The following is a 26,196-nucleotide window of genomic DNA, read 5'->3' as shown; positions in this document are numbered from 1 at the left end:
TCCCACTCTCCCTAGTTGTTAGCGTGTCCTCCTTTGAAATGATTTCTGTATATTGTGTATTTACTTCTCTGTTTGGACATTGTTTCCCCCTAGCAGAATGGAAGCTCCTTGAGGGTAAGGACTTTTTTGTCTTCCTATCCCTTAGGGGCTAGTACAATGTCCAACACATATATTTTCCGAATTGAATTGCTGAATTTTTGCTGTCCAGTTACCAGTCCAGTTCCACCCAAGATAGACAACTTCACCATGGAGAAAGGATGTGTAAAAAAAAAAAAAGGAAAAAATAAAACTCTAGAGGCAATACCAAAGGCAAGAAGAGGGATGAGAAAGAAAAAAACCATCAAGCACTTCAATCTTAATTCATTTTATTCTACAAAATGCTACTCAGTTTAAATTGAAAAAGCAAAAAACAAAACAAAAACTTTTCAATATGTTCTTTCTTCCATAGCAGCAAGCTTTTTCTAACAAGCTTTCTCTTTTATTTATTTTTTTTTGTTTAGTGCAAATACTGTAGGTTTGTATTACAGTAAAATAACAAAACAAAAAACATACACAGCCAAAGATGCTTCAGGGGCTGAGCAAGCTCCTGATCTTCACAACTACCTACACAAAAGGCGTGAGCACAGGCCCTAGGCCCTGCCTTGGGCCTCATCCCAGGCAAAAAATCACTATCACTTTGAAGGAAACAAAAAAAGAAGTAAAACCCTAAACTGATGCTCAAGAAATAGTTCAATTCCCCATAAATCTGTATGAATCTTCTTTGACTTGTTTTGCCTTTCAAGATCTTTAAAGCAGGCTTTAATGTCTGTCAATGACATATCTCTAATACATAATGATTTATTATTTTGAACATATATCAAAATATATACAATTCCTTTCTCCTCCCCTTGCCAAAAAAGACACCCTGATACCTATTCTCTATACACAGACGAGTAGTTTCTTTTTCACTATTAATTAACCACAAACTAGAATAAATGGAATTGACTTTTAATCACACAGGGAGAGAAAACAATTTTTAGCGGACAGGGCTCTGATCATATTTTCATACCATGCTGGACTTCTTCCTGACCTCTGCCCCAAAAGGAATGACCATCCATTTTTAGACACAAAATCTCTTTGTACATTTTATACAAACACAAGTCACAAACCATTTTAGAAGAAAAAAAAAAGCATCATCAGCCTAAAAAAATCTTACCAAAAAAAAAAAATCCCCAGAACTGAGTATTTTAATGCTTTCTTTTTATAGTCAGGTTTAGAATAACACAAAGAAAATGTAAACATTTTAATAAATAATGAAATAAATGTAGCTTGTGTTCTCCCTCCATCCCCCAATGTTTGACCCACCCCTTTAAGATCCTGCTGTTGCTAGCATGCTAGGGGATTCAGGAAATAAAAACACACAAAATAACCCCCTTTTTTAATTTTTAGGGGGGAAGGAGCATGGGAAGTTATTGTTAGTGGTGGTTAGATTGGGTTTTATTTGTTGGAGCGGTCACACACACACACACATTTGCTTGCCAATAAGGAGATATTGGCTTTTAAAGAGGGCTAAACAGGCCTTTATGATGAAGGCTTCAGACAGATTTGGTTAAGCATCGAAAATAAAATTGTATTGGCCAAAAACTGTCTTGTCCTGAACTTACTGTGTATCCTAGACTATTCCAAGCTAGTCTTAGACTGTACCCCCAAAATAAAGGTGCTAAGGGAAGGAGAAGCAGGAGCATCATTATATCATAGATTTAGAGCTTGAAGGGACTTCAGAGACCAGTCTATTGTTTTACAGATGAGGAAACTGAGGTCTAAGGAGGTTGTGACTTGCCCAAAGATCACAAAGGTGGTAATAATGACTGACTCCAAAGCCATGATTCTTTTCAGGAGAGGAAGCAAAGTAGAGGGATAGAAAATGTCAACTTCAAGAGAAGAGGAAGAAAGAGAGGGAGAGGAGAGGGAAAGGAGGAGGAGGAGGAAAAGAATCAGATTTGGAGCTGTGAAGGATCAGAGAAGCCATGTAGGCCAGTCCCCTCATTAAGAGGATGAGGAAGAAGGATGGGAGGGAAAAAAGGAGAGGGGGAAGACAAAACAGCAGGTACTGTAATAGTTGATAATTGATAACCCTTTCATTTCAAACAAGGTACTAACAAGTCCTGAATTTGCTGTGTATCCTAGACTATCCCAAGCTAGTCTTAGACTGTACCCCCAAAATAAAGGTGCTGAGAGAAGGCATTACTGTGGAACCCTAGTGGGCACTACACTGTCCCCTCAACTCTAATCTCAGGAAGAGTTCAGAGGTAGAAAGGAGAAAACAAGTAGCCCTCAGAGTGTCTAGTTAGAGAAGGAAAACTGTCCAGGGGTAAAATCCAGGGGACCATAGCAGCACTGACTGCTCCTCAAGAAAAGGAGAAGAAACCTTTCATTTCTCCAGAGCGTGAGCTGTGGGAAAGACCGCAGCCTAAGGAAGGGCAAAGCCTCCGTGGAGGCAGAAAAGAGAAACATCACCAGCAGCTTCTGCTTAGTTTTGTTTGTCAGATTCTTGAGAGGATGACTCAAGACGTTGGACCAGAATGGATGTGTACAGCCCTCCAGGCAGGCAGAAGAGAATGTTTATTTTTTTCCCAAAAAAACAAAATCCAATCTTCTTTTCTTGGAATTGGCCCTGGCAATTTACTAAGCTTCACCTAGATCCTCCCTCCTTTCCCGGTCAGTTGGCCCTCCTCAGTCCAGCCAGAGAATAGCTTGTTCTCAAGAGAGGTCAGCCAGGCAGCAGAAAGGACTGGGCGTTCCATACTCTGGCTCAGAACATGCCTGGCCTTCTCAGAAAGCTGCTCCCAACCCAGTCTGACTCCAGACTGAAATGCTGCTTCACTGACCCTATACCCTGGGAAACAGAGCAGTCTCCATCCCAATCAACTCAAGTTCAGCACTCTTTTCTAGGAGTCAGTTGACCTGACACTAACTCCTGCTTGGAAAAATATGTGTGTATTGGTGTGGAGATGTATCAGTCTCTCTGACTTTTCCCCTGAAAGGAAGTGCTCAGAAAATTGAAGATATTAATCATCACTTAGGTGCAAATTTTATCTTCCCTGAATAAAACCATTATCTTTGAGAGAGCTCCCACAGAAGAGCAGGTCCTGAGTGGAGAGAAGGCCTCAAGCTATAAGACCTTCTGAAGGTGTTACATGGGTCACTTAGCTTTGGCCCACAAATGGTCCCAAAGTCACCATGGCTTTCTGTTCAACTCCACAAACATCCCTGAAGGCAAGGACTATCTTTTTGTCTTTGTACCCCCATTACCTAATAGTAACTGGGACACAGTAGGTACTTAATGTTTGTTGCCCAATTGATCTAAATGTGAAGAACATAAGCTTCTCAAGCTTAGGGCCCATTTTTGCTTGTTTTTGTATCCCCAGAGCCTAGTGGAGTTCCTGGCACATAGGTACTTAATAGATGTTTGTTAAATGAATGAATGAAGCTCTATGATCCATGCTTATGCATTGTCCAGGGTAGCCTCAGTGGAAGAGACTTTGACCTACCTTCAGATCAATCCTGGGCAAAGAGGGAAGTAAAGGATATTTTTTAAGACCAGAGAAGAGCAGCTTCATTTAATATATATGTATATGCATATTTTGCAAAGGGCTCCAGCTTGGACACCAATGCAACTAGAGATGATTAACCCTTTAAGAGTAAGGCATACCTCATTCACTTTCCACCACCTCATGCTGGGTCTTGGCTCATTCGGGAGTTCTTTGCTTAAGTGGAAGTCAGAAACCTAAAATATTCAAGTTCACTTAGGGGATGAAGTTCCCAGAGCCTCCTGGACAACCAGGAAGGAGTTTCTAACAGGGCCAGGCAATGTGGAAATGAAATTGTTTTTAAAGCATTTTGCACTGGAGTGTTTTGTTTTAAGAAAAATGTGCATTTTTAATGAGATCCCATCCTCCTCCTAATCTAGGTTTTCCCAGCATCTTATGTAACAATCACCCCCCAACATACACACACACACTCCTCACCCCAGCTATAAGGGACCAGTAGAAAGGAGATATGTCAAATTCCCTAGGTGACCAATGGATGTTGGGTGCTCAATCTGTATTAGATATGGCCATGTAAAGTGATCTGGGTGAGCAAATGAAGCAGTTTAATGTCTCATTGCTCACTTCAGTGTCCAATTTAGAAAACCTGCCCCCACTGGGCTTGATTTAAATAAATGTTTTAAAAAACGCCACCCAATCTTTGGAGCCTAATTGCCAACAAGTGGGTCTCCTTCAAAGGAATGCCTCAGTGGGAGTGGATTTCTTTTAAACCAAAGGAAAACCTACCAAGGTGACTGAATCAATTAGTTACTGATCAGGAGGACTGATAGGAACCAAGTTAATGGACCCAAAAGAATCCCCTACCTGATCCCAGGACCAGAGGCTTTAGTTAAAGGGAGTGAAGGGAAAGGGACTGGGCCAAGCAGAAGCTGTGTTCTCAGTGGAGGCCCATGACTCTCTTCCCACATGTAAAATGAGGCTCTCTGCTCTCCAACAGCAGCAGGAGGAGAAAGCTTATCTCAGCCATTCGCAGTCAGGGGGATCAACCAGATCTGGCCCCACTCTGAATAAGCAAAATCAGCTCAGTGACCCCATACAAGTGTTCACCACTGGATTGTCTGGACCAGAAGAGAAGGTTGGGGGGAAGGGAGATTAAATCGGAAAAAACTCTCAATCCACCAGTTAGCAAAGTGCCAGAGGGGACAGGAGCTGTCCTCATCGGTGTAATAACAGAGACAAGTAAGGGCATAGGGGTTGAGATTGGTCTGTTTGCTCTTGGGTGCCAGAGAGCTGCAAAAAACCATCATAGCAACTACCTCCTTCCTCTACCCCACCCCTCTCCCCATTCCCTTTTTATCCTAGGCCAATGCTGTATCGTGGTGTCTCCCCTCCGTGCTGGGGAGGGGCCGCCTCAGTAGGGATGGGGAGAGTTGGCCCACGCTCATTAAAACTCCGTGGGTGGCGTCACTCTGAGCGTCTGTAGGGGGAGAGGGTGGAGCCTGGAGAGGGCTGCCTTGATTCCCAGGGGAGGGAGGCCTCCGGAGGCAGGCAGGCAGGCATGCAGGCAGGAGAGAGAAGGGTCCCTGGACCAAGTGGAGAGGCAGTAATTATGGGAGACGCCCTGTTCGAGGCAGCAGCGAAGAGGGGGAAGCCAGCGCTGGCACCCTCCTGGCTTTGTTGGCGCTATTCCTGGGTTGGTAATTAAGCATTTTGCAAAGCCAGCTCTGACTGCACGCACACACGCAGGCACGCACCCACGGGGAGCTGTGCCTCTCATCTCCTGCCTCCACGAACACCTTCTTCTTAGAACAGCCACAGCAACTACCTCTCTTTAGCTCTGTACAGAGGGTGGAACAGGTTGGGGGTGGGGGGTGGGGGAGGCTGGTTCTATGGAGAGTGCCAGGAGGTAGGTCTGGGGCATGTCTCTGGGGGAGCCTTTGGTGGCCTGTTTCCTGGTTTTAGGCCCAGTATCCCAAGCCACACACTTCAGACTCAAGGAAAATCATTTACTCACAGCCCTACCTCCAGAAACAAATAAAGATTCTCAAGGGAGTCTTAAGTGCTGAGACCACCCTCATGAAATGTCCCAGAAGGGCGAGAAACAAAAAAGGGAGAGAAATCGATATAAGGGGAATCAAGCTGAACAGGAATGGTTTGAGTGGGAGGGGAAGCACCGAATGTGCCCCCATGGGGGAAAGTAAGCCAAGGAAAGAAACCATCACTCCAAGATACAATATCAGAAGAAAGGGAAAGCAATGGTCCAGATCAACTTCAGGGAGATACACGAGTCCACAAAACAGAATTCTCCCAAGTTTCGAAGGTAACAGGAACTGCCTGTGGGATTAATGAGGGAGGCCCCACTTCATCCACTGGTCTGCCCTGAGGTCCTTCGTTCTCCTCGTCGCCAGAGTTCACTTCATTCTCCCCAGAGCCAAAGTCTCCTGTAGTGTCCCTCTCTCTGCTGTCACTCATTGCCAGTGTGCTGGTCCCTGGGAAGGAGACAGTGGAGAAGGTGGAGGGTAGCTTCCCTTCATTCCCCTCCAGAGCTGGGAAGGACAGCACCCAGCTGGGTTACAAAGCCAGGAGAGTGGGAGAGTTCAAGGAGTCTGACGACTGGTCCCCGCTGCTGCTACTTCTCCGGTGGGCCTTGGAGCATGACTCAGAAGGGGACACGGGGGACTCCTGCTCCAGCACGTTTGGGTAGGTAAAAACCAGGTTGGAGGTGCCCGGGGTGATAGCTGGAGTGGAGGTCACCACAATAGGGGTGTTGAGGGGCTCCTCCCCATAAAAGCCCCCAGCAATGTTGATGGGCTTAATGACGGACCTCTGGGCCTTGTCCAGGGCTGAAGAGGAGGAGGATGGGATCTCTTCTTCCAAGGGCTCTTGCTTCACCACAACAGTACCTACCCCGCTGCCGGGGCGCATGGACTGCAGGCTATGGGATGGCGGGGTCCGACGCTCTTCAGGGCTGATCTTGCACACAGGGCCATGTGCCACCAGCATAAACTCTAGTTTCTCCTTCTCCTTCTGCAGCTCAGCTATCTCCTTCTGCAGCCCTGACTTCTCTTCCTCTAGCTCTTCTGTTTCCTGTTGGGAGAAGAGAAATTGAGTGAAGTCAAAGGAAAGAACCCCTGTTTTCCCTTCTATTTTCTCAATGTTAATATATGACCAAAAGATCATAGACCAAGAGCAGGAAGGAACCTCAGAGGTCACCTGGTCACTTTATAGATGAGGAAACTGAGGACCAAGGTCACACAAGTAGTATCGAGAGTCAGGACTGAAATTCAGGCCCTGATACCAGAGGACCGCTGTACAGTGTCTCAAGTCCAGACTTAGGAATGACCACTAACAATTTCTGTGGACCCACACATAACAATCAAAAAACATGGAGTCTCAAGAGTTGGAAGGAACCCTGTAAAAGCATCTAATTTTAACCTGGACCTGAACAAGACTGCCCAGATGAATCAGGAGAGACCTGATCCCACCCTCCTTTTTTTATCTTTGTCTCATTATATTCCCCTACGCCTAAGCCGAAGTCAACTGTTCCCTAGCCCTCCCCAACGCAATACTCCCTATGCCTAGAATGCCACACCCTCCCCTCTTTCCCTGTTGAATTCTTGGGGTTTTTTTTTTTTGGAGGGGGGAGGGCAGGGCAATTGGGGTTAAGGGACTTGCCCAAGGTCACACAGCTAGTAAAGTAAAAGAGGCTGTATTTGAACTCAGGTCCTCCTGACTCCAGGGCCACTGCTCTATTCATTGTGCCACCTAGCCACCCATCCCTGTTGAATTCTTACCATCCATTAAACAACTACTCAAATCCCACTTTTTCCATGAAGCCTGCCCTGATATCACCATTGGTAATGACTTTCCTCCAAGACCTCACAGAGCACTTTGTTTGCAACCTTCAATGAACTTGTCATATATGCATTCCAATTTTCTGTGTTTGTACCTTCTTAAGCTAACACCTTGCTAGACTGTAAATTCCCATCTTGAAGAAATCATGTAAAGGGATTGGACTAGACAATCTTGAGATTCTTCTAAATTATAGATCTGTTATTCTTTATCTTATGATCCTGTGTGTTATCTAAGCTTTGTTCTTCCCTCAGGGCCTACCCCACAGTAGGTGCTTAATTAATCTTTTAGTTGAATGAATGAAAGAACACATGAAGGAATAACAGCATCCCACCTCACCATCTTGGACCCAAAGTTAAGAATTCTAAAACACCTAAAAGATAAGATATTTCTTGTCTCCAAAGTCCACACAAAATGGAGAAAAGGGCATTTGGAGAAGAGAAGGAAATGTTGTCTCCTAGGATAATCACGGGACATCCATTGCCAGTATGTGGCGATGCTTTCCTGAGTGAGGTCACAGGATCATAGTTTTAGAGGTGGAAGGGACCTCATAGGACATCCAGTCCAACTTCCCATTTTACAGATGAGAAAACTGAGACCTGGGGAGGATGATTGACTTTCCCAAGGTACTAGCAATAGAATACATCACAGAGGTATCTCCAGTTCAATGTCCCATGTGCCTCCCAAGTTCAGCATATTTAAAATGAGACCTGAAAAAGCAGTATCTCTTGGGAATCTACCCTTTTCTTCCTATGCTCCATCCTCCCTCCCAACTACTATCCTCAAACCCAAATTCACTTTCTCTTTCAGGCAGCTGGGGGAGTAGTAGATAAGAGTGCTATATGTACCTGGAGTCAGGAAGGCCTGAATTCAATTCCAGCCTCAAGACTCTTACCAGCTTACCAGGCACAGTGCCTGGTGTATAGTAGGTGCTATATGGATGTTTATTGTCTCTTCCTTCCCTTTATTTCCTCCCCAATTACATCAGCATGGGTCTCAAGATTTCAGGAGTCAATTTCTGTTCTTCACCTTTCAAGGCAGATCATGTAACCAGATAAGGTATACCGAGAAATTTCTAAGGCAGTAAATACCAACCTATTCCTCTCTCTACATGATGCCCCCTACCTCCACCCAATGCAAACTCCTACTATTTAAAGAAGAGTACTAGACAAGAGTCAGACAAAGCAGGACGTGAAGGACAGTTACAGGAGAAAAGTTTCCATCTGTCTCAAGAGTTTGACAAGCGTCACGGGCTTACGAGAGGTTTCCTGTGGAGGATGTGGCCGAGGGACCTGTGAGGGGAAGGGAGGGGCAAGGTACAGGGCCTCAGAGAGGAACGTGGGACTTTGCAAGGGTTTACTCTAGCTTTGGAGGGTCAGGATTTTCTGAGGATCAGGAGAATGTTAACTTTCTGAGGGCAAGGACTGTTTTGTTGTGGTCTTTGCAGTCTCAGCCCCTAGCAAGTGCTTAATTAATATTTGTCAAACTGAAGCAATGGGGCTCTGAAGTCAAATCCCACTCTTGATAATAACTACCTTTTGTGACCTTTGGGCAAGTGACTTATCATCTTTGGGCCAAAGTCTTCTTATGTGTAAAATGATGAAGGAATTGGACTAGATGGGTCCTCAGGCCCCTTCCGGCTCTAAATCTAAATCTATTATGAATGATCAGAATTAGGATTTGTGGCGAAAGACAAAGTTGGAAAGTGGCAAGTTTTCAGATACCAATAAAAACAATGTCCAGATACCAAGATAAAGACGAATTACCTCTGCCTCCCATGTGACCTTGGGCAAATCATGTAACCTATCCTGGATCTCAGTTTCCTCATCTCTCAAATTAGGGTTTGCCCTCGATGGCTTTTGAATCTTCAAGCTCTGGAGCCCTGATCCAATGATCCAAAATCATATGGTTCCATCTTTGCTTCATCATTTTCTCCACCCCCTCCCCACCTTCTCTACCCATTTCTGTGGATCTGTTATCATGGATTTGCCCCCTCACTTAGGGTTTGAAAAAAAGAAACATCCTCATGTGATTTCTGACAATAGCCCTGCCATCTACTCCTGAAAATTCAACACTGCAGAATTCACTTGTGAAAGGGTCATCATTGAAGGGCCCCATGGATTCCAGTCAGAGGCAGGGTAGATGGAACCCTAGATTTGGACTCAGGACATGGGTTCACAATCTGACTTTCCCACTTCCTACCTCTGTAATTCTGAGCAAGTTCCTTCAACCCTCCGAATCTAGGCTTTCTCATCTATAAACTGAGGAGGTTGGTGGACTGCCCAGTTCCTTCCTGCTCTAGATTCTTTGTTTCCTGGCAAACTAAAAGAGTGCTGTTCATGTGTAAGGGTATCTCTCATGTCATACGAGACCTAGTACCTAGAATGTACTCTCCTTCCCATAGACATCTTTGAATGAGGCTAGAAGGATTTGGACCAATCCAGATCTTCTATTCTCTCTTCTTAGGAACTATAGACTCTTTAACTAGGATGATGTTGAGATTGGTCAGATCAAGGGTCAGGGGGGGAAGGTCATGGACACCCAAGAGCTTGGGTGACTAAGGAGCTAGAGAGAGTGACTCACAAGGTCAGAATGGAAGTGCCAAGACCACAGAGAAAGGCTCATTTGACATGGTGTGGGGTGAGGTTAGGATGTTTATGCCAACAAAGGACATGAAGAATTTAAGGTGCACAGTCATGGAATATGACTCATCTTTGTCAAAAATGGAACCCAAACTATGGAGTTTAGGCAAAATATCTTTTTACCGATCTTAGACGGGGAGAGAAGCTCTACTAGATTTAGCCCCTAATGTCGGAGGTGTTTAGAAATGCAGGGGCCTGGGGCGGCTAGGTGGTGCAGTGAGTAAAGCGCCAGCCCCGGAGTCAGGAGGACCTGAGTTCGGGTCTGGCCTCAGACACTTAACACACACACACACACACACACACACACACAAATAGCCGTGTAACCGTGGGCAAGTTACTTAACCCCAAATGCCCTCCAAAAGGCAAAAAGAAAAAGAAAAAAAGAAATGCAGGGGACTAAATTCAGGATAGTGGGCTGACCATGGGTAGAACCAGGCTTACACTGGCTCTTAAAGGCTGGAAATTTTTATATTAGTGTAGGTCCACGCCATCACTTGCTTTTAGGATTGATGAATTCCAGAGGTCTAAAGAGGACAAGGTGTTAGAGCAGGGAGCCTAGTGCCCTTCACCACAAGCAACACTTCTTACCGCTTGCAGCTTCTCAGTCAGCTCCCGGCGGCGGTTACGGCACTTGGCCGCAGCAAGCTTGTTGCGCTCTCTCCGAATTCTTCGCTTCTCTTCTTCTTCGGGAGACAGCTAGATGTGTGGACAGAAAGGAGAGGAGACAACTTAGAAATGAAAAACCATAAGAATTGAGCCAATCTCTAGATGGTTTTTTCAGAAGCCAATATTTGAAATTAGTTAGAAATCAGGAGAAATTGCATAGGAAGGAAGCTAGACTGGGGTTCAACAGGGAGAGATGTTTAACTTGAGACCACAGTTCAAGGCTCTTTCACAGCTAGGAGCAAGTAACTCACCAAGCAAAGACACGTGAAGAGAGAGATGTTCAATACTGAAGAAGAGAACAGGGTCTGTTCTCTATGAGGCAGAAATGGACCCTGGGATTCACCAGATGTGTTGAGATGACATATTTTGTCATGTCAGCCCCTGATGCTTTGCCAAGAGCAAAGAGTAAAAGCTGCGAATGCACACTGGAGAGATTTCCACTCATTGCCTAGTCTGACCCCACCTGCATAAGCAGCTTCTTCCAAACTCTAACTAATTATCCCTCCCAGCCCCCATGTCACCCCTGCCAGGTTCATTATCCCCATTTGGTAGATGAGGAACCTAGCCCTATCCTGAAAGAAAAACATAAGGAATCTTTCCTGGTTCCACTGGGGTCCAGCACATAGGAGATGTATCAGGACAGTCAGAAAGGACCTTGTGACACTATCTACACTTAAACCTTCCTTAGACCCTCACCTGAGAGGATCTGTCACATGCTCTGGGAGAAAGTCCTAGATATGTGTGATTCAACTCAAATGAGGCTACATCGGACAGTGGGAAAAGAGGACTGGACCTGGAGTCAGTCAGAGGCAATGGGTTCCAATTCTCACCTTTGTCCCTTACTACCTCTGACACTGGGAAATCCACAACCTGTCTAGGCCTCAATTTCCTCAAGTGTAAAATGGAGTTGGAGTTCAAGGTCTCAGCAGTCCTTTCCAGGACTAGATCCACGATTCTATTATTGTTCCCAGTGCAGCTATGTGATGAAGTAGATAGGACACTGGGCCTGGAGTCAAGAAGACTCATGTCTTGAGTTCAAATTTGACCTCAGACACTTACTAGCTGTGTGACCTTGGGAAAGTCACTAAACCTTGCTTGCCTCAGTTTCCTGATCTGTAAAAATGAGCTGGAGAAGGGGAAAACCACTCCAGTGTCTCTTGCCAAGAAAATTCCAAATGGGGTCACAAAGAGTTGGACATGATTAAACAAAAGCTTTTTTCATTAAAATATAACAATGGTGATTTTAATAATAATAGCTGACATTTATATATTTTTTGAAGGAGATAAAATGCTTTGCATACATGATTTCACTTAATCAACAAATACTCACTGAGTAAAACACTCTGCTAAAGGTGCCAGGCACTGTTGGGGACATGGCTTTCAAGGAATATGGCCACAATTGAGTGACCTCTCAGGGCCTGAATCATCCTCACTGGGCACTGGATGTGTGAGACTGCTGCCCACCCCCAGAGAGCAGCTGGTGCTCTGGTCAAAGGATGGAGTAAAGCATCCATTATGACAGCTGTCCCATTAGAACGTAAACTCCTTGGACAGCTAATGAAGCATCCCTCCACTTTCCAAAAAGAAGTGGGTGGACCATAGAAGCAAAATCATGTATACACTGTCATACATTCAAACTGTTTTTCTTCATTATGATAAAGGGTTCAATGGGAGGAGGGAAGGAGAAACATTTCTAGAAATGACTATGATGTAAACACAAAAGCATTCAGTAGCTCTTCAGTTGCTGTTTTTGTTAAGAATGTAAGCCCCTTGGGGCAACTAGGTGGCACAGTAAATACAGCACTGGCCCTGGAATCAGGAGGCTCTAAGTTCAAATCTGACCTCAGACATTTAACACTAGCTATGTGACCTTGGGCAAGTCACTTAATCCCAATTGCTCTGCCTTCCCCCCTCCAAAAAAGGGAAAAAAAAAAAGAATGTAAGCTTCTTGAGGGTGTTTCCAGAATCTACCTAGTACAGGGCTTTGTACATACTTGTCGATTCATAAATGCTTGTTGACTGACATGCTGAATTGAACATCTGACTCAAGGCTCAATTCCTTGATAGTTCAGGAGAATAAAAAAGAAAAAGCTATGTTATAGTCTCCACAATTGTCTGGATTCTTCATTTCATGATCCTCTGCAACAAGACTGACCAATGAGTCAGAGGATATGGCCAGCTAACTCTAAACACGATGACCCCATACAACAAATTCAATTTAGCAGACATTTAATGAGCACCTACTATGTGCTGAGCATTGCAGTAGGCCTTGAAGAATCAAAGACAATCCAGCCTCTGTTCACCAGAAGCTTACATTCTCCTGTGCAGTCTATGATTTATGTACATGACCTTATCACTCTCACTTAGGTAGAGACCCTCAAAACCCCAGCACTGATGGTACTAGACTGCATCCCTCTTCCTCCATCAGGCAAAAATATCTCCAAGAAAATATGTGAGGCCATTGCCTTGACATGAAGGCACTCTGCAGGTACAGAGGAAGGTGAAAAGAGTTAAGCACACAGTGTGAGGAGGTGAGAAGAGACAATACTAACATCACCCAGGAGCATCTGGGACCCCTTGTCTACTGCAGCCTCCTCAGTTGTCTAGCTTAAATAGACGCTCACTGACTTGACTATTTGGCTCTCTGATTACCCTTAGGGGCAGTTAGATGGTGCAGTGGATAGAGTGTGGGGCCTGGAGTCAGGAAGACCTGAGTTCACATTCAGCCTCAGACACTTACTAGCTGTGTGACCTTGGGCAAGTCACTTCACCCTGTTTGCCTCAGTTTCCTCATCTGTAAAATGAGCTGGAGAAGGAAACGGCAAATCACTCCAGGATCTTTGCCAAGAAAACCCCAAATGGGGTCACCAAAAGTCAGACATGACCGAAATGACTCAATGACAAGCTTTGCCTAAGGGTTTTCTCTGGCTAAGCTCTGTTCCCACCCCTATTCTCCACATATATACTTTTGCTTTCTGCTAGAGCAGCAGATATTTACAGCAAAAAATCCATCCCCTAGCAGTCAACCTGGTGATGAGACTCCCCAAATAAGCTGCCAATGGTGTCTAACAAGAATGATAATCACAATAGTAATAGTAATGGTAATAATGCCTTACATATACCAGACCCTGGGCTCCTAGATTTATAGCTAGAAGGAACTTCAGTATTCTGATCCAGACTAAGACCCAGAGAGGCAAAGGGACTTGTCCACAGTCACTCAGCTAGTGACAGGATACGAGTTCAAATCCTATGACTCCCAAACCAAGGCTCTTTCCATTGTACCACACTGCCTCCTCTGTATAGAGTGCTTTAAAGTTTACTATAAAGGGCTGTCATATCCATCATCTCATCTGAGGGCACACCAGCCCTGTTGGGCAGGCATGGCAGGCCTTATTATCCCCATTTTATAGACAAAGACATTGGGTCCAAGTTAAGTCAAGTGACTTGTCAAGATGGCACAATTAGTAAGCGGCAGGGAAAAGCTTCAGAAGCAGGTCTTCTACCTGCCAGGTGGGGGCCTTTTCCATACACACGATAGCCATTTGGAGCACTCCCTCAATCATCACCATCCTACAAGTCTTTGAAGCTCACAGCCTCAGTGTTATCCCAGCCTCCTCACGCTCTGTCCCCCTACGCACCCACTCAGCTGCCAAATCTTGTTGATTCTGTCTTCACGTTTGTTGTTCTTCTCCCCAGTCTCAACGCACACAGCCGCCATCTTAGTACAGGCCTTCATGACCTCTCACCTGGACTATTCCAACAACCCCTTAATGGATGCCTCTCCTCTCTCCCCTCCAACCTCCATGAAGCTGCCAATGTAATTTTCCTCAAGGGCAGATCTGACCATGTCATACTTCTATAGTCAGCAAGCTCCAGGGCTAAAAATAATTAAAGTTCTCCCAAACCTGGCCCTCCAAAGAGTACTCTCTATTCAAAATGGCCTTTTTGCTCCTCCTCCCACAAGACTCTCCATTGCCTCTCTCCATGCTTTGCACTGACCATCTCCCACATCTGTAAATGCAATTCCTCATCTCACCTCACTTCCTTGTACACTCAGCTCACTACAGACAACACAGAATCTTTTCAGATCATCCAACTGCTAGCACCCTCTGTCTCTACACGACCTGGTAGGTATCTGGCATTTCTTCAATATATATTTATTAATGGATGTATTATTTCCCCACAGTAGAGTAGTTCTCCCCTGAAGGCAGGCACTGTTTGAGTTTTGACTTTGTTTCCCCAGCACCTAGCATAGTACTTGGCTCATAGCAGCCACCTAATAAATGCTTGTTGATTAATTCATTAAACAAAACCTTTTCTAGATGGGATCAGATGACCTCTGAGGTCCCTTCTACCTGGGCCCAGGTTACAATAGAATTCTAATCACCCACTGGCATCCTCCTCTGGCACCTGAGTTTGGGCTGGAAGGGGCTTTGAGGGCCAACACCAAGGTCTCAAAATATTCACTCCTGGTCTTCACCTCTATGTGAGGTTGGCGACTTTTGGGGGGAACCAGGCTAAAACAAGTTTAGTAGCAGCAAGAACATTATTGTTATGTTTGTAATTCTTCAATATTGGTCTTATTTAGGTATTATACAGAAGGTAGCAAAGTAGTCTCACCAGATCACATAGACACATGGCCCTAACATGGGTTGGCCCAAAGCTTCCTAAAAGAGACTCAGAGCTGTTCATCTCTTCAGGTTCTTGCAAATGCCAACCTTTTTGAATATCATCATCAAATGAGATCATGGATATAAAAGCCCTTTATAAACTATTAAGCTGTGTGTGTGCATACGTCTGTATAGAGACACACATACTTATTTATATATGACACAAATATGTGTGTGATTATCATTACTATTAGAGAGGTATTATGGCATTGTGGATAGTGACAGAAAGGTAGGGTTTCAAATCCTACCTCTGACACTAGCCATGCGACCCTGGGCAAATCATTTAAATTCTCCGTGCCCCTCTGAGACCATTAACTACAGAACTATTGCCAATATATTGTGGTATAGTAGAATTCCTGGGAGTTCCCTATACCAATGAAATCACAGGTCTGGTCCCAAATAAATCATTACTATTATTTTTATTACTATGACTAGGCATCATGTTCTATGTGCTGTGTGAGCAGCATCCTAGCTAAGCTTAGACAGGCTCATCACCAAGCCGGGTGTAGGATGAGGCTCAAAGACCATCTACTAAGTACGAGAGAAGCTGTCATCTGCGTTGGTGAAGGGATTACCCCCACACCAACAAAACACTACATCCCTGAAATGTTCAAATACAAGCAGTACAAAGCAATGACCTTGGCAGCATCTTCACTACCATTTCAGTTCTTCCCTTCCCTGAATCCCTAGATCCTAGAAGAGTTCTGGCCTAGAGGTCTCCAGGCCTGCTCCCAACTTCCCCACCCCCTCCTTCTAAAACCCCAGTCTTGGGAGGTGTGCGGCAAGTTGTGGGAGCTGTCAACATAGGAAGTATCCAGGGAACATGAGATCAACACTGTCAGAGCGTGTGTGTGTCAGCACTACGGCCCTACCCACCCACACACTGCACGAACCCTCCCCTCGGAGCCCCAGGCCTCTAGAAAACAAGCTCCTGAAACACAAGCAGGTGCCAGCCCCAGCTCCTGCTGCAGCGCCCCTCCCACCGGGCAATAGGATCCTAGGACGCCGGCAGTGGAACCAGAAGGAACTTTGGTCTAACCATATAGTTCCACCCTTCCCTTTTATAGATAAAGAGACTGAGGGTCAGAGAAAGGTAACTTGTCCAAGGTCACCAAAGGAATAATTGACTTCAGATTCAACATTCCTTCCATGGTGCCAGGCAGGAGGGCCTGGGGATTTTGTTAATGAAGCTGACTTATCCATTCCTTCCTGGTGTTTGTTATGTTTTGAGGAAAGAGAGACTCACTGATATCCAGGATGGAACTGCATTTCCTCTGCTGTGGATCCCTTCTCATGCTTCCTGGGGTGATCAGGAGGAAACTGGGTCTAGTGTAAGAGTCATTTACTTTGAAGCAAGGGAGCCTTATGAGATGGAATGGAATGGAAAACTGTATGGGAAAGGACAGGCAGGATAGGATAAAATAGCATAGGCTAGGACAGAAAAATAGAGAAAATAGAGGACTCTGGAGCCTGAGAACCTGGGTTCAAATCCCACTTTGGACTGCACACTATATGGGTGAACCTGGGTAAGTCATTTGACCTTTCTAATCCTGTTTTCTAATTTGTAAAATGAGGAGTTTGGATTATATGGCCTCTAGAATCTCTCCTGGTTCTAGATCTCTGATCCTAGATCTAGAATAGAATCACAAAGCTAGAGATCATCTAACACAACCATGTTGTTTCCCCCAATAGAATGTAAGCTCCTTGAGAGCAGGAAACATTTTGTTTTTTACTTTATATCTCTAGCACCTGGCACCTACCAAGTATTTAACAAATGCTTTTGTTTGTTTGTTTATCATTATTATTATTTTTACAAGTTTCTGCTAAAAGACAATCCCCTCACTTTACAGATGAGGAAACTGATGCTTGAATAAGTGAAAGCAGCTTGTCCAATGTCACCCACCCAGTTAGGGACAGAGTTGGGACCAGAACTCCGGTCTCCTAACTACCAGTCTGGTGATATTTCTACTCTTCCCATTGAGTGATGGTTCTGAGTTCCTGGCTCATGACGGAACATCAGAAAATGCCTCTCGTTCCTTCCCTTCCTCTCACAAACAAATAAAAACCTCCAGCCAGATTGTATTAGGGTGTTAGTGTGAGTTAGGCATCACTCATAGAGAGGAAGCAAATGCTATTCAGCATCTTCCCGCCATGGTCCCCTGCAGCCCTAAAGAGTCAATGCGTCTCCCAGGGCGCCTGACTCACCCCTGGGGTCATTTACGTCCTGGGAGAGTCTGGCTCAACAACGTCTGTAAAATCTTTTGAGGTCCATGGAGAAAAGCACATTAATAGGAGACATTATTATGATTGCTGATCCTAAAGGGTGGCTCAATTACAAGAGACCTCACTGGAAACATCAGGGCACTTAGTGAATGAAGCCTGATTAATATGAGCTGCCCTGTCTGACTTGCACAGTGTTTAATCACTGTAATAGATCACAGAAATACAAAAAGTCTGAGCTCAGAGCTCAAAAGGATCTCAGGACCACAAAGTCCTGGAATGCCTGCTACCATATCCCTAGCCAAGTTTTCATCCAAGACTTTGATTAAGACACATCTAGTGAGGCAGAGCTCACTACCTCCAAAAGTGAGGGGAACCTGCTGCTTCTCAAAGCCACCCATTCACTTTTGGATAGCTCTAATAGCCAGTTCTAATTTACTTCCACTAAATTAAGACCTTTCTCACTGGGACTTCCCCTCTTTGCTCCTCATTCTTCCCACTGGGGGCCAACAAATCTACTTTCTTTCCGCACTACAAATGACTGAAGACAGCTATCATATACCACCTCCCCCAGTCAAGTCTTCTCTTCTCCCTTTCACCCCTCCCCAGTTTGTTCAAACAATGCTCACATAGCCCGATCCTGAGGTCCTTGACCACCCTAGGAATGTCCGTTCTAAAATGTGACTTTTAGGGTTTACTTTGCAAAGATACTAGAGTGTTTTTCCATTCCCTTTTCCAGCTCATTTTATAGGTGAGGAAACTGAGGTAAGCAGGGTTAAGTAACTTGACATGGCTAGTAAGTGTCTGAGGTCACATTTGAACTCGCAGAGACTCATCTTCCTGACTCCAAGCCTGGTGGTCTCTCCGCTGCACTACCTAGCTTCCCTCCCTATAGCCCTACTGGGATACATCTATGGTCTCCCAGGAAACTACTGGTTTCTTGGGAGAAACAAGCTCTACAATTCCAAATAACACTGAAACTATCAATGATAATGGCCAGATGACCACTATCCCTTTCTCAATGAAAGGACAGATTCCTAAGCTGTTCAGAGTGAAGAAGGACCTGGGGCTGATCCTTCTCCAAGAGGATGTTATTAGTAAAGTGGGCATCCCAAGGAGGCACACTAGTCTGCCAGATGGGGATGACTGCCCTGGTCTGCTGTGCTCTGTACAAGTTAGCAATGCCAATGCAATGTGACAGGGGACCAAATTGGGAGCCATGTGGCCAGGCTTTGAGGACAAGATGCCTCCAAGCCATTGGCTCCTGGGGCAGTGTTTACACAAGCTGGCCCCCATGCCTGGAAGGAACTTTCATCTCATCTCTGCCTTTATGGATCCTTTCTTCCTTCAGGGTTTAACTCAGATATCACCTCCTCTGTGGAGCCTTTCTGAACCCCACCCTAGTTGTAGATGCTCTCTCTTTCTCTCTCTACTCTAATTAATTTGCATTTATTTATCTGTGTATATGTTATATTAGGTGGCTCAACAGACAGAGCACTGGGCTTAGAGTGAGGAAGAGCTAAGTTCAAATCTAGTCTCAGACACTTACTAACTGTGTGACTCTGGGCAAGTCACTTAACCTCTGTTTGCCTTAATCCACTAGGGCAGTAAATGGCAAACCACTACAGTATCTTTGCCAAGAAAACCCCATGGACAGTATAGTCCATGGAGTCATGAAGAGTAAGACATAACTGAATGACTGAACAACAAAAATGTTATATTACCCTCAAAGATTGTAAGCTTCCTGAGGGAGGCAGCAAATGTTTCATTTTTGTCTTCATATCTCTAGTATCTAGCACAGTACCTTACTCATTGTTGGTACTTAAGAAATATTTGTTTAATAATAATATTCCCTCATAGGTATATAGTAATTTAAAGTTGGCATTTTAGAGACAACTAGCTAGCTGGCACAGTGAATAGAGCATGGGGCCTAGAGTCAGAAAGACCCGAGTTCAAATCTGGCCTCTGATACTTACTAGTTGTGTGTCACTGACCCTCCATCTGCCTCAGTTTCCTCAACTGTAAAATGAGTTTAATAATAGTACCTACCTCCCAGGGTTGTTGTGAGAATCAAAAGAGATCATATCTGTAAAGTGCTCAGCCTGGCACCTAGCACACAGTAGGTGTGAATAAAGGTTTGTTTCCTTGATTCCTTTTATATACATTTTCTCATCTGATCTTCACAATAACCAGGTCAGGTAGACACTATTTTTGCCCCTTTTTAGAAATGAGGAAACTGGGGATCAAAAAGATTAAGAGAGTTGGCCAGAGCTACATACAGTTAGTGGGAGGCTAGGTTGAATTCCAAGCCCTATTGCCATGTCTAATACTATCCACTATGCCTTATTGCCTCTGGAATGAACTGAATTGAAAAAAAGTTTTATTTTCTTTTGTCATAACCTCCTATATTCAGAGCTGGAAGGTACCTCAGACACCAGCTCATCCAAAGGCATCATTTTACAAATGGGGAAACTGAGGGCCCCTAAGGTTAAGTGACATATTCAAAGTCAAAAGCAGGGGTAGGGCACTTCAGCCTTAAGGCCACATGTGACCCTCGAGGTCCTCAAGTGCAGCCCTTTGACTGAATCTAAGCTTCACAGAATAAATCCCCTTAATAAAGGATTTGTTCTATAAAACCTGGATTTAGTCAAAAGGCCACACCTGAGGACTTAGAAGGCCACATGTGGTCTTGAGACTATAGGTTCCCCACCCCTCGTCAAAAGGGTAGTAAATGTCAAAGGCAAAATTTAAACTTGGGTCCCCACACTCCAGTGACAGCATTCTTCTCAACCATAGTTTACTCTGAGCACTATCAGAACCTTTAGCAGTGGAAAGAGAGAAATCAGGGGACAAGGGTCAGACCCCTGCTTTCATACCACCTGCATCTCCTCTGATGAGTCACACTTCCCCGCAGTGAGCCTACCACTTTCTTTACCCATAAAATGATAGCGATGGAGATTGGATGACCTCTCAGGCCCCTTCCAGCCACTGGTCACAAGCAGATGCAAGTCCAGACCCTGGTAAACAATGTGTTCAACTGAAATCTCCAACCTGTGCCTCCTTTTCCTTTGGAACATGGAAAATTTGATGCTGATCCCATTCATAAGGATACTTAGAAAGCAGCTTGTAAATCAGCCTGACACACACTTTGAAAGTTCTCTAGGAGCTCCATAAATGCTCAAACAGTGACCATTTTCTGGATCCTTCAGGGGCGTGGAGACACTGTAGGGCTCTGCCCTCTGCATATTCACCAACCCCAGTCCAATTGAGAGGCCAAACTCGAAGGCCAGCCAGCCCCTCTAAAAAGCATGGGCTCCCATAGGTGGATGTGTCCATCAGTTAACAAGCCCTGAATCCCCCTCAGAGGCATAGCCATAGGGCCCATCCTCTATCTCCTCCTTCAAATAGATGATGCCATCCTACCGAGATGCTGAAGTCAAGCCATTCAAAGCAGAAAGAGGGCCTGCTGTGACGACTTCCAGCTGCATGACCATTGGCTCCCTGACTTTATGCACCAGTTTACAGACTCACAGAACCAATATCCACTAGTCAGAGGATGAGGGTTCAAATCCCATCTCTGACAATGAACATCTGTGTAACTTTGGGCAATTCTAAGAGCTTCCTCAGGCCTCAGTTTCCTCAATGGTAAAATTAATGGTTTGGTCTAGTGAGTCCCTGGGGTCTCCTCCATCTCAAAGTCTATGATCTTATGACCTCAGAGGCCATCTAATCAAATCTCTTGATTTTATAAATGAGAAATGTAAGGCCTAGGGAAATTACCCAAGGACAAACAGGAAGCCTCAGAGACAGAATTTGAACCCAGGTCCTCTGACTACAGATCTGGCTCTCTTTCCATTCTATCAAAGGCACTACTGACAGCTTCAAAAATATAAAATGCTCTTCCCCTGTCTCATCCTCCAAGAAATGAATATGGGATAATAATGGAAACAATAACAATGATGATGATATCCAAATCTGTGATTTTTGCTCCATTTTACAGACTAAGAAATCATGGCTAGTTTGAAATGAAGTGACTTGTCCAGGGTCTCACAGCTAATAAGTAACTGAGGCTAGATTTGAACCCAGGTTTCCTGACTCCAAGTACAATGCTCTATCCACACTAGTCAAGAACTGTGCTAGCAAGCTGTAGGTCTCCCAGTCCCATCTTCTCCATCTCCATAGAAAGATGCCCACCCTGACAAGGCTTTCCAAGCTCCTTTGCCTGGTTCATTTTCACAAGTCCATGTTTTACCTGCTCATCTCTCCTTCTCCTGCCCACAGTAGTGCCGATGGTTTTGATCACCCCAGGTCTTGCAAGAGCCATGTGTCCTGGGACCGAGGCTAGGCCTGGCAGTGGGCTGTAGGGGTGGGAGCGGGTGTATGGATTCGACATGGAGGTGATGACTGTGGGCTGCACCATCCACTGGAGATCCTGGCTGGTGGTAATGGCATTGATCGTGGGGATGAAGGCGCTGCCAGATCCTGGCATATCTACCCGGAATTTCTAAGAGGAAGAAAAAAAAAGACATACAAAATAAAGTGAGACCAAGATGAGAAAACCAGGAGGAGGCAGGACCCAAGATGGGACGGACCCAGAGGCTTTAAACAGTCTGCTGCATCCATGACGCAAAGGAATCCTGCCTGGGCACGAGTCTTTCCATTCCAGTCTGCGGCCCAACTATAGGAATGTGACAGAGAAATAAGGCTGTCAACACATCCAAAGCTGACTTTTAAAATAGATGCAGCAGCCCATCAGTATGCACACAACCAGGCACTCTCTGCACCTCACCCAGGCAAGCTGTCGTGGTATTCAGCAGAAGGGCCTCCTGCTTGGCTGTTCAGAGAGGCTTGGGATTCACAGCTGTCAATCATTCCCCTAGGTGCAGGAACTCTGTGGCCAGTGACCAATGAGAGAAGCCTTCAGAATGTACCACTTTCCTAAAAGGATGGAGAGCTGTTGGGCTGAAGGATCAGCATTGTGGGAGAGGGTCCTGGGGCAGCTCTTTCTACTTACAAACTCCATACTTGTTACCTTTCTGTTCATCTGTGCCAGAATACACGTAATGTATCCATCTACTCATCTATCCATATATCCATCCTCATAGAGGTTACCTGGGAGATTCTTTCTCCTGAGAAACTTTATAGGTATAAAATGTTCTTTGTCTCCTATCTCATCCTCCAAAAAATGCAGATGATAATAAAAATATTCAAATTTTCCATTTTTATTAGCGTGGGAAAACCCCAGTGTGAAAAATTCTTCCACTGATACAAATTGGAAATTAACAGTCTTAGAGAGTTTCCTGAGGCCCCTGAGAGAAGTATAATGACTTGTCTGTCCAAAGTCCCGTAGCCAGAATGTTTTGAAGATCACTCTCTTTTCGTCTCTACCTTGCCCCTGCTGTACCACACCATAAAACTTTTTTGTGTGTGTGGTATGGTTTATGAAAAAATCTATTTTAAAAATAAGGGAAACAACATGGCTCTTCATTACAGAAAGAACTCAACATCTTCAGGGATGCAATTGGGAAAGGAGAAATTACAGTACCACAGAATTTAGTACCTAGAAGAGACCTTAGAAGTCATCTCGAACAACCCGGTCAACTTATAACCAGAGGCCTAAAGCGGTTGGAATCTTTTGCCCAAATTTCTAGCCTTCAGGGGTGAAAAATAACCAGAAAACCTCATGCTCCTGATGTTTTCACCTAAGCCTCTGTAAATATTCTAATATCTAACGTATAGAATCTCTTAACAGACAGAAAAGAAGCTTGCTGAGGGAGGAAGAGATTACTTCATCTTTGTCTGCAACTCCCCCATCTATAGTACAGTACCATGCATGTTAATAAGTACATAATAAATGCTCATTGATTGACCAATTCACCTGGGGGATAAACAAAATACAACACACCTACATCCTGCTTTGTCCTTGAATCAGCTCACACTCTGGCATCTAGCCTGACCCTGCCAAAGATCTCCATAGATTTCCTGGGTTGGATTCAGACAGCCCACAACTTGGAAGCATCTCTCCTTTTAGCTAGATGACCCATCTCAGGACTCCGTAATTCACTGGTGACCAGAGCATCCGTGTGTGTGTGTGTGTGTGTGTGTGTGTGTGTGTGTGTGTGTGTGTGTTTTCTGGTCTGCCCAGAGTGGACAGAATCACCTACTGCTACAGCTCCTTCCAAGGATGCCCTGAAAAATCATCCACCAACTCTTCCTAGGTTCCTTCAGTAGAAATGGAGATCTAGGAGATGGAAAGACAGAATGTTTTCATTTCAAACCAAGGAACCGCAGGGCTTAAAGACTGCCAACCTAGAGGCGGCTGGTTGACACAGCAGACAGAGGAGGGCTGGGCTCAGAAAGACGGGGGCTTGAATCCTGCCTCAGTTAAGGTAGGTGATGTGATTCAGAGGAAAGAGCAATGGCTTTGGAGTCAGAGGACCCCAGTTAAAGTCTTCCTCTGCTACTTGCTACCTGTGTGACATTAGGCAAATCATTCAACTTTTTTGACCCCAGTTACTTCATCTGTAAAATGAGGGAGGTGGGGGCCCCTAAAGGTCCTTTTCTATAGATAGGATCCTATGAACTAGTTGGCTTGGAGAAGAATGTGACTGCCCCAAGGACCCAGTGCCAAAAGATCCTACCCTTTAGGACTCCACAAGGAACACTAAGGGCAAAGATGACTAGGTTTGAGAGATGATTTATTCAACTGATATATATTAAGTATCTACTATGTGCTAGGCACTGTGCATTCAAACTAAAAATGAAACTGCTCATGCCCTCGAGAAACTTACATAATACTGTGAGAAAATAATGCAAATACAGCTAAATATAAATGCGTGCAAAATCTGTACAAAATGTACACAAAGAAATTTCAAAGGGCAGCAGAGGCAATTACTGGAGGAATCCAAAAAGACTTCATGTAGGAAGTGGCACAAGCTGAGCCTAGGAAGAAGGAAAAGAAGGGTCAGGAAGCCAAGTGGGCATCATTCTCCCCTGCGAGAACAAGTAGGAAGCGGGAGAAAGGATGTTCGGGAGGATGAGCTAGAGAGTCTGTGTGTATATGTATATGGGTGACTGTGTTCAACTTGTAGCATCCAGGACTCCACCCTTCTTAAGCTCATAGGAGATGAAAGGAACCTCAAAGGTCATTTCATTCAAGCCCTTCAATTTACAGAAGAGGAAACTGAGGCACGGAGAGAAGGCTTGCCCAAAATCACATCAGTGGTCATGCCATGCTGCAAGCAACTACTGGGAAAACTGCTTCCTCTTCCTCCTTTCGAGGGGAAGTGCCCCAAACTTACATTCTACTTCTTTACTTTTAACTAACAATTCTTGGGGTCATCTGGAGATAAGTGGTTCAATCCCTCTGATCCCTCTGGATCTCAGGAGAACCATCGGCTTTGAGGAAAGCATCTTCCTCAAAGAAAGTATATTCCACTTTCTTATAGAATGGAACCCCCACCTCCACACATTGAACTCCTGGGAGAAAACCAGAGGTTGGAAAATTGGGACTAAGAGGCATAAGGCCCCCAAGAAAAGTTAGGCTAGGCTTGCTACCGGCATTTTGATTTGCTTTGTAGACAGCAGGTCTACTAAATGTATTCCAGAGATCCTGTCCGCCAGATTCCTTGCAGCAATTGGTCCTGTCTAGACAAAACAAGCCAGCAGTAAAAACAAGGTTGTAGGTAATGAGGGCCTCTGAAATGCTTGTACACCTTGTTTCAGACAGGAGGTAAATCCATCTGGATAACACCCTGGCACAGAACTGCAAGAAAAGCCATGTCCCATCCCCAGAGGGGCCTGGGGCCCTGATAAAGAAGGCTTTTGTCTCTGAGGAGCTTTTCTGGGAGACACACAAAAGTCTAAATTAGATCTGGCAGATGTGCCTTGTCCCAACTCTGAAAGCATTAGCCAGGAAGTTACGATGATGCAGGAGAGAAGTGGTGAGATTGGCAGTTTGTGGTCCCTGAAATGATCCTGGCATCCTTCTGTGCAAACATGACCCTAGAATCAGGTCAATAATGCCACACTGAGAATAAATCATGCATCCCCAGGAACGAGTTAGCATCAACAGACCACTTAAGGAGGGCAACTTAACTCAGCAGGAGGTCAAGTTCCTTCATATTCAACATTTATAAAAAGCATTTATTAAATTCCCTCTATGTGCCAAGGCACTGTGCTACACTAACAGGGAAGTCTATGGGGGCGGGGGGAACCTAAAATAAGATTTAATGGTGCAGAACAGTGGAATCGACATGATTATGTACTAGGTGCTGCTGCTATAAATGTAGAAGGAAAGGTTGATTTTATTTTTGTCTCTGCACCCTCAATGGTTAGTACAGTGCCTGGCACCTCAGAGGCATTTAAAAAATGTTTGGAGAATTGAACTGATTTGAGTTGAATTGATTTCCTGGGGGTACCTTTGATTACTTGGGAACTTTCCTTCTTTGGACAGCCCTGAAGATGCCATGGAACTCTAGTGTGCCACATGTGCCCAAACATGTGTCATCTTCCAGCTCAAAGACTGAATCATTTGCAACACCTACTATGTGTTGGTCACTGTGTTAAATGCTATACAGTAGGCAACATACCCTGGGGTACTCTGACAGTCTCCAAGTG

General features: G+C 44.8%; 1 protein-coding gene across 2 annotated transcripts in view; it reads right to left on the bottom strand.

Annotated features, from left to right (window-relative positions):
- Nucleotides 1–348: 348 nt before the first annotated feature.
- FOSL2 (FOS like 2, AP-1 transcription factor subunit) overlaps nt 349–26,196 on the bottom strand; it is a 36,152-nt gene continuing 10,304 nt past the window's right edge. For both annotated transcript variants that reach the window (XM_069072120.1, XM_069072121.1), the window contains exons 2-4: nt 21,830–22,081; nt 10,610–10,717; nt 349–6,614 (exon numbers count right to left, since the gene is read on the bottom strand). In XM_069072120.1, the coding sequence (XP_068928221.1) occupies nt 6,099–6,614; nt 10,610–10,717; nt 21,830–22,081 (876 nt within the window). In that variant the 3' untranslated portion in view covers nt 349–6,098. The remainder of the gene's footprint in view (nt 6,615–10,609; nt 10,718–21,829; nt 22,082–26,196) is intronic.

This window comes from Petaurus breviceps, unplaced genomic scaffold, assembly GCF_028583685.1.
Source record: "Petaurus breviceps papuanus isolate PSGF00001 unplaced genomic scaffold, PetGlider_PUasm1.0 90845, whole genome shotgun sequence".
NCBI classification, from domain to species: Eukaryota; Metazoa; Chordata; class Mammalia; order Diprotodontia; family Petauridae; genus Petaurus; species Petaurus breviceps.
The sequence above is the reverse complement of the archived record's forward strand: the minus strand, read 5'-3'. Positions and strand labels throughout refer to the sequence as shown.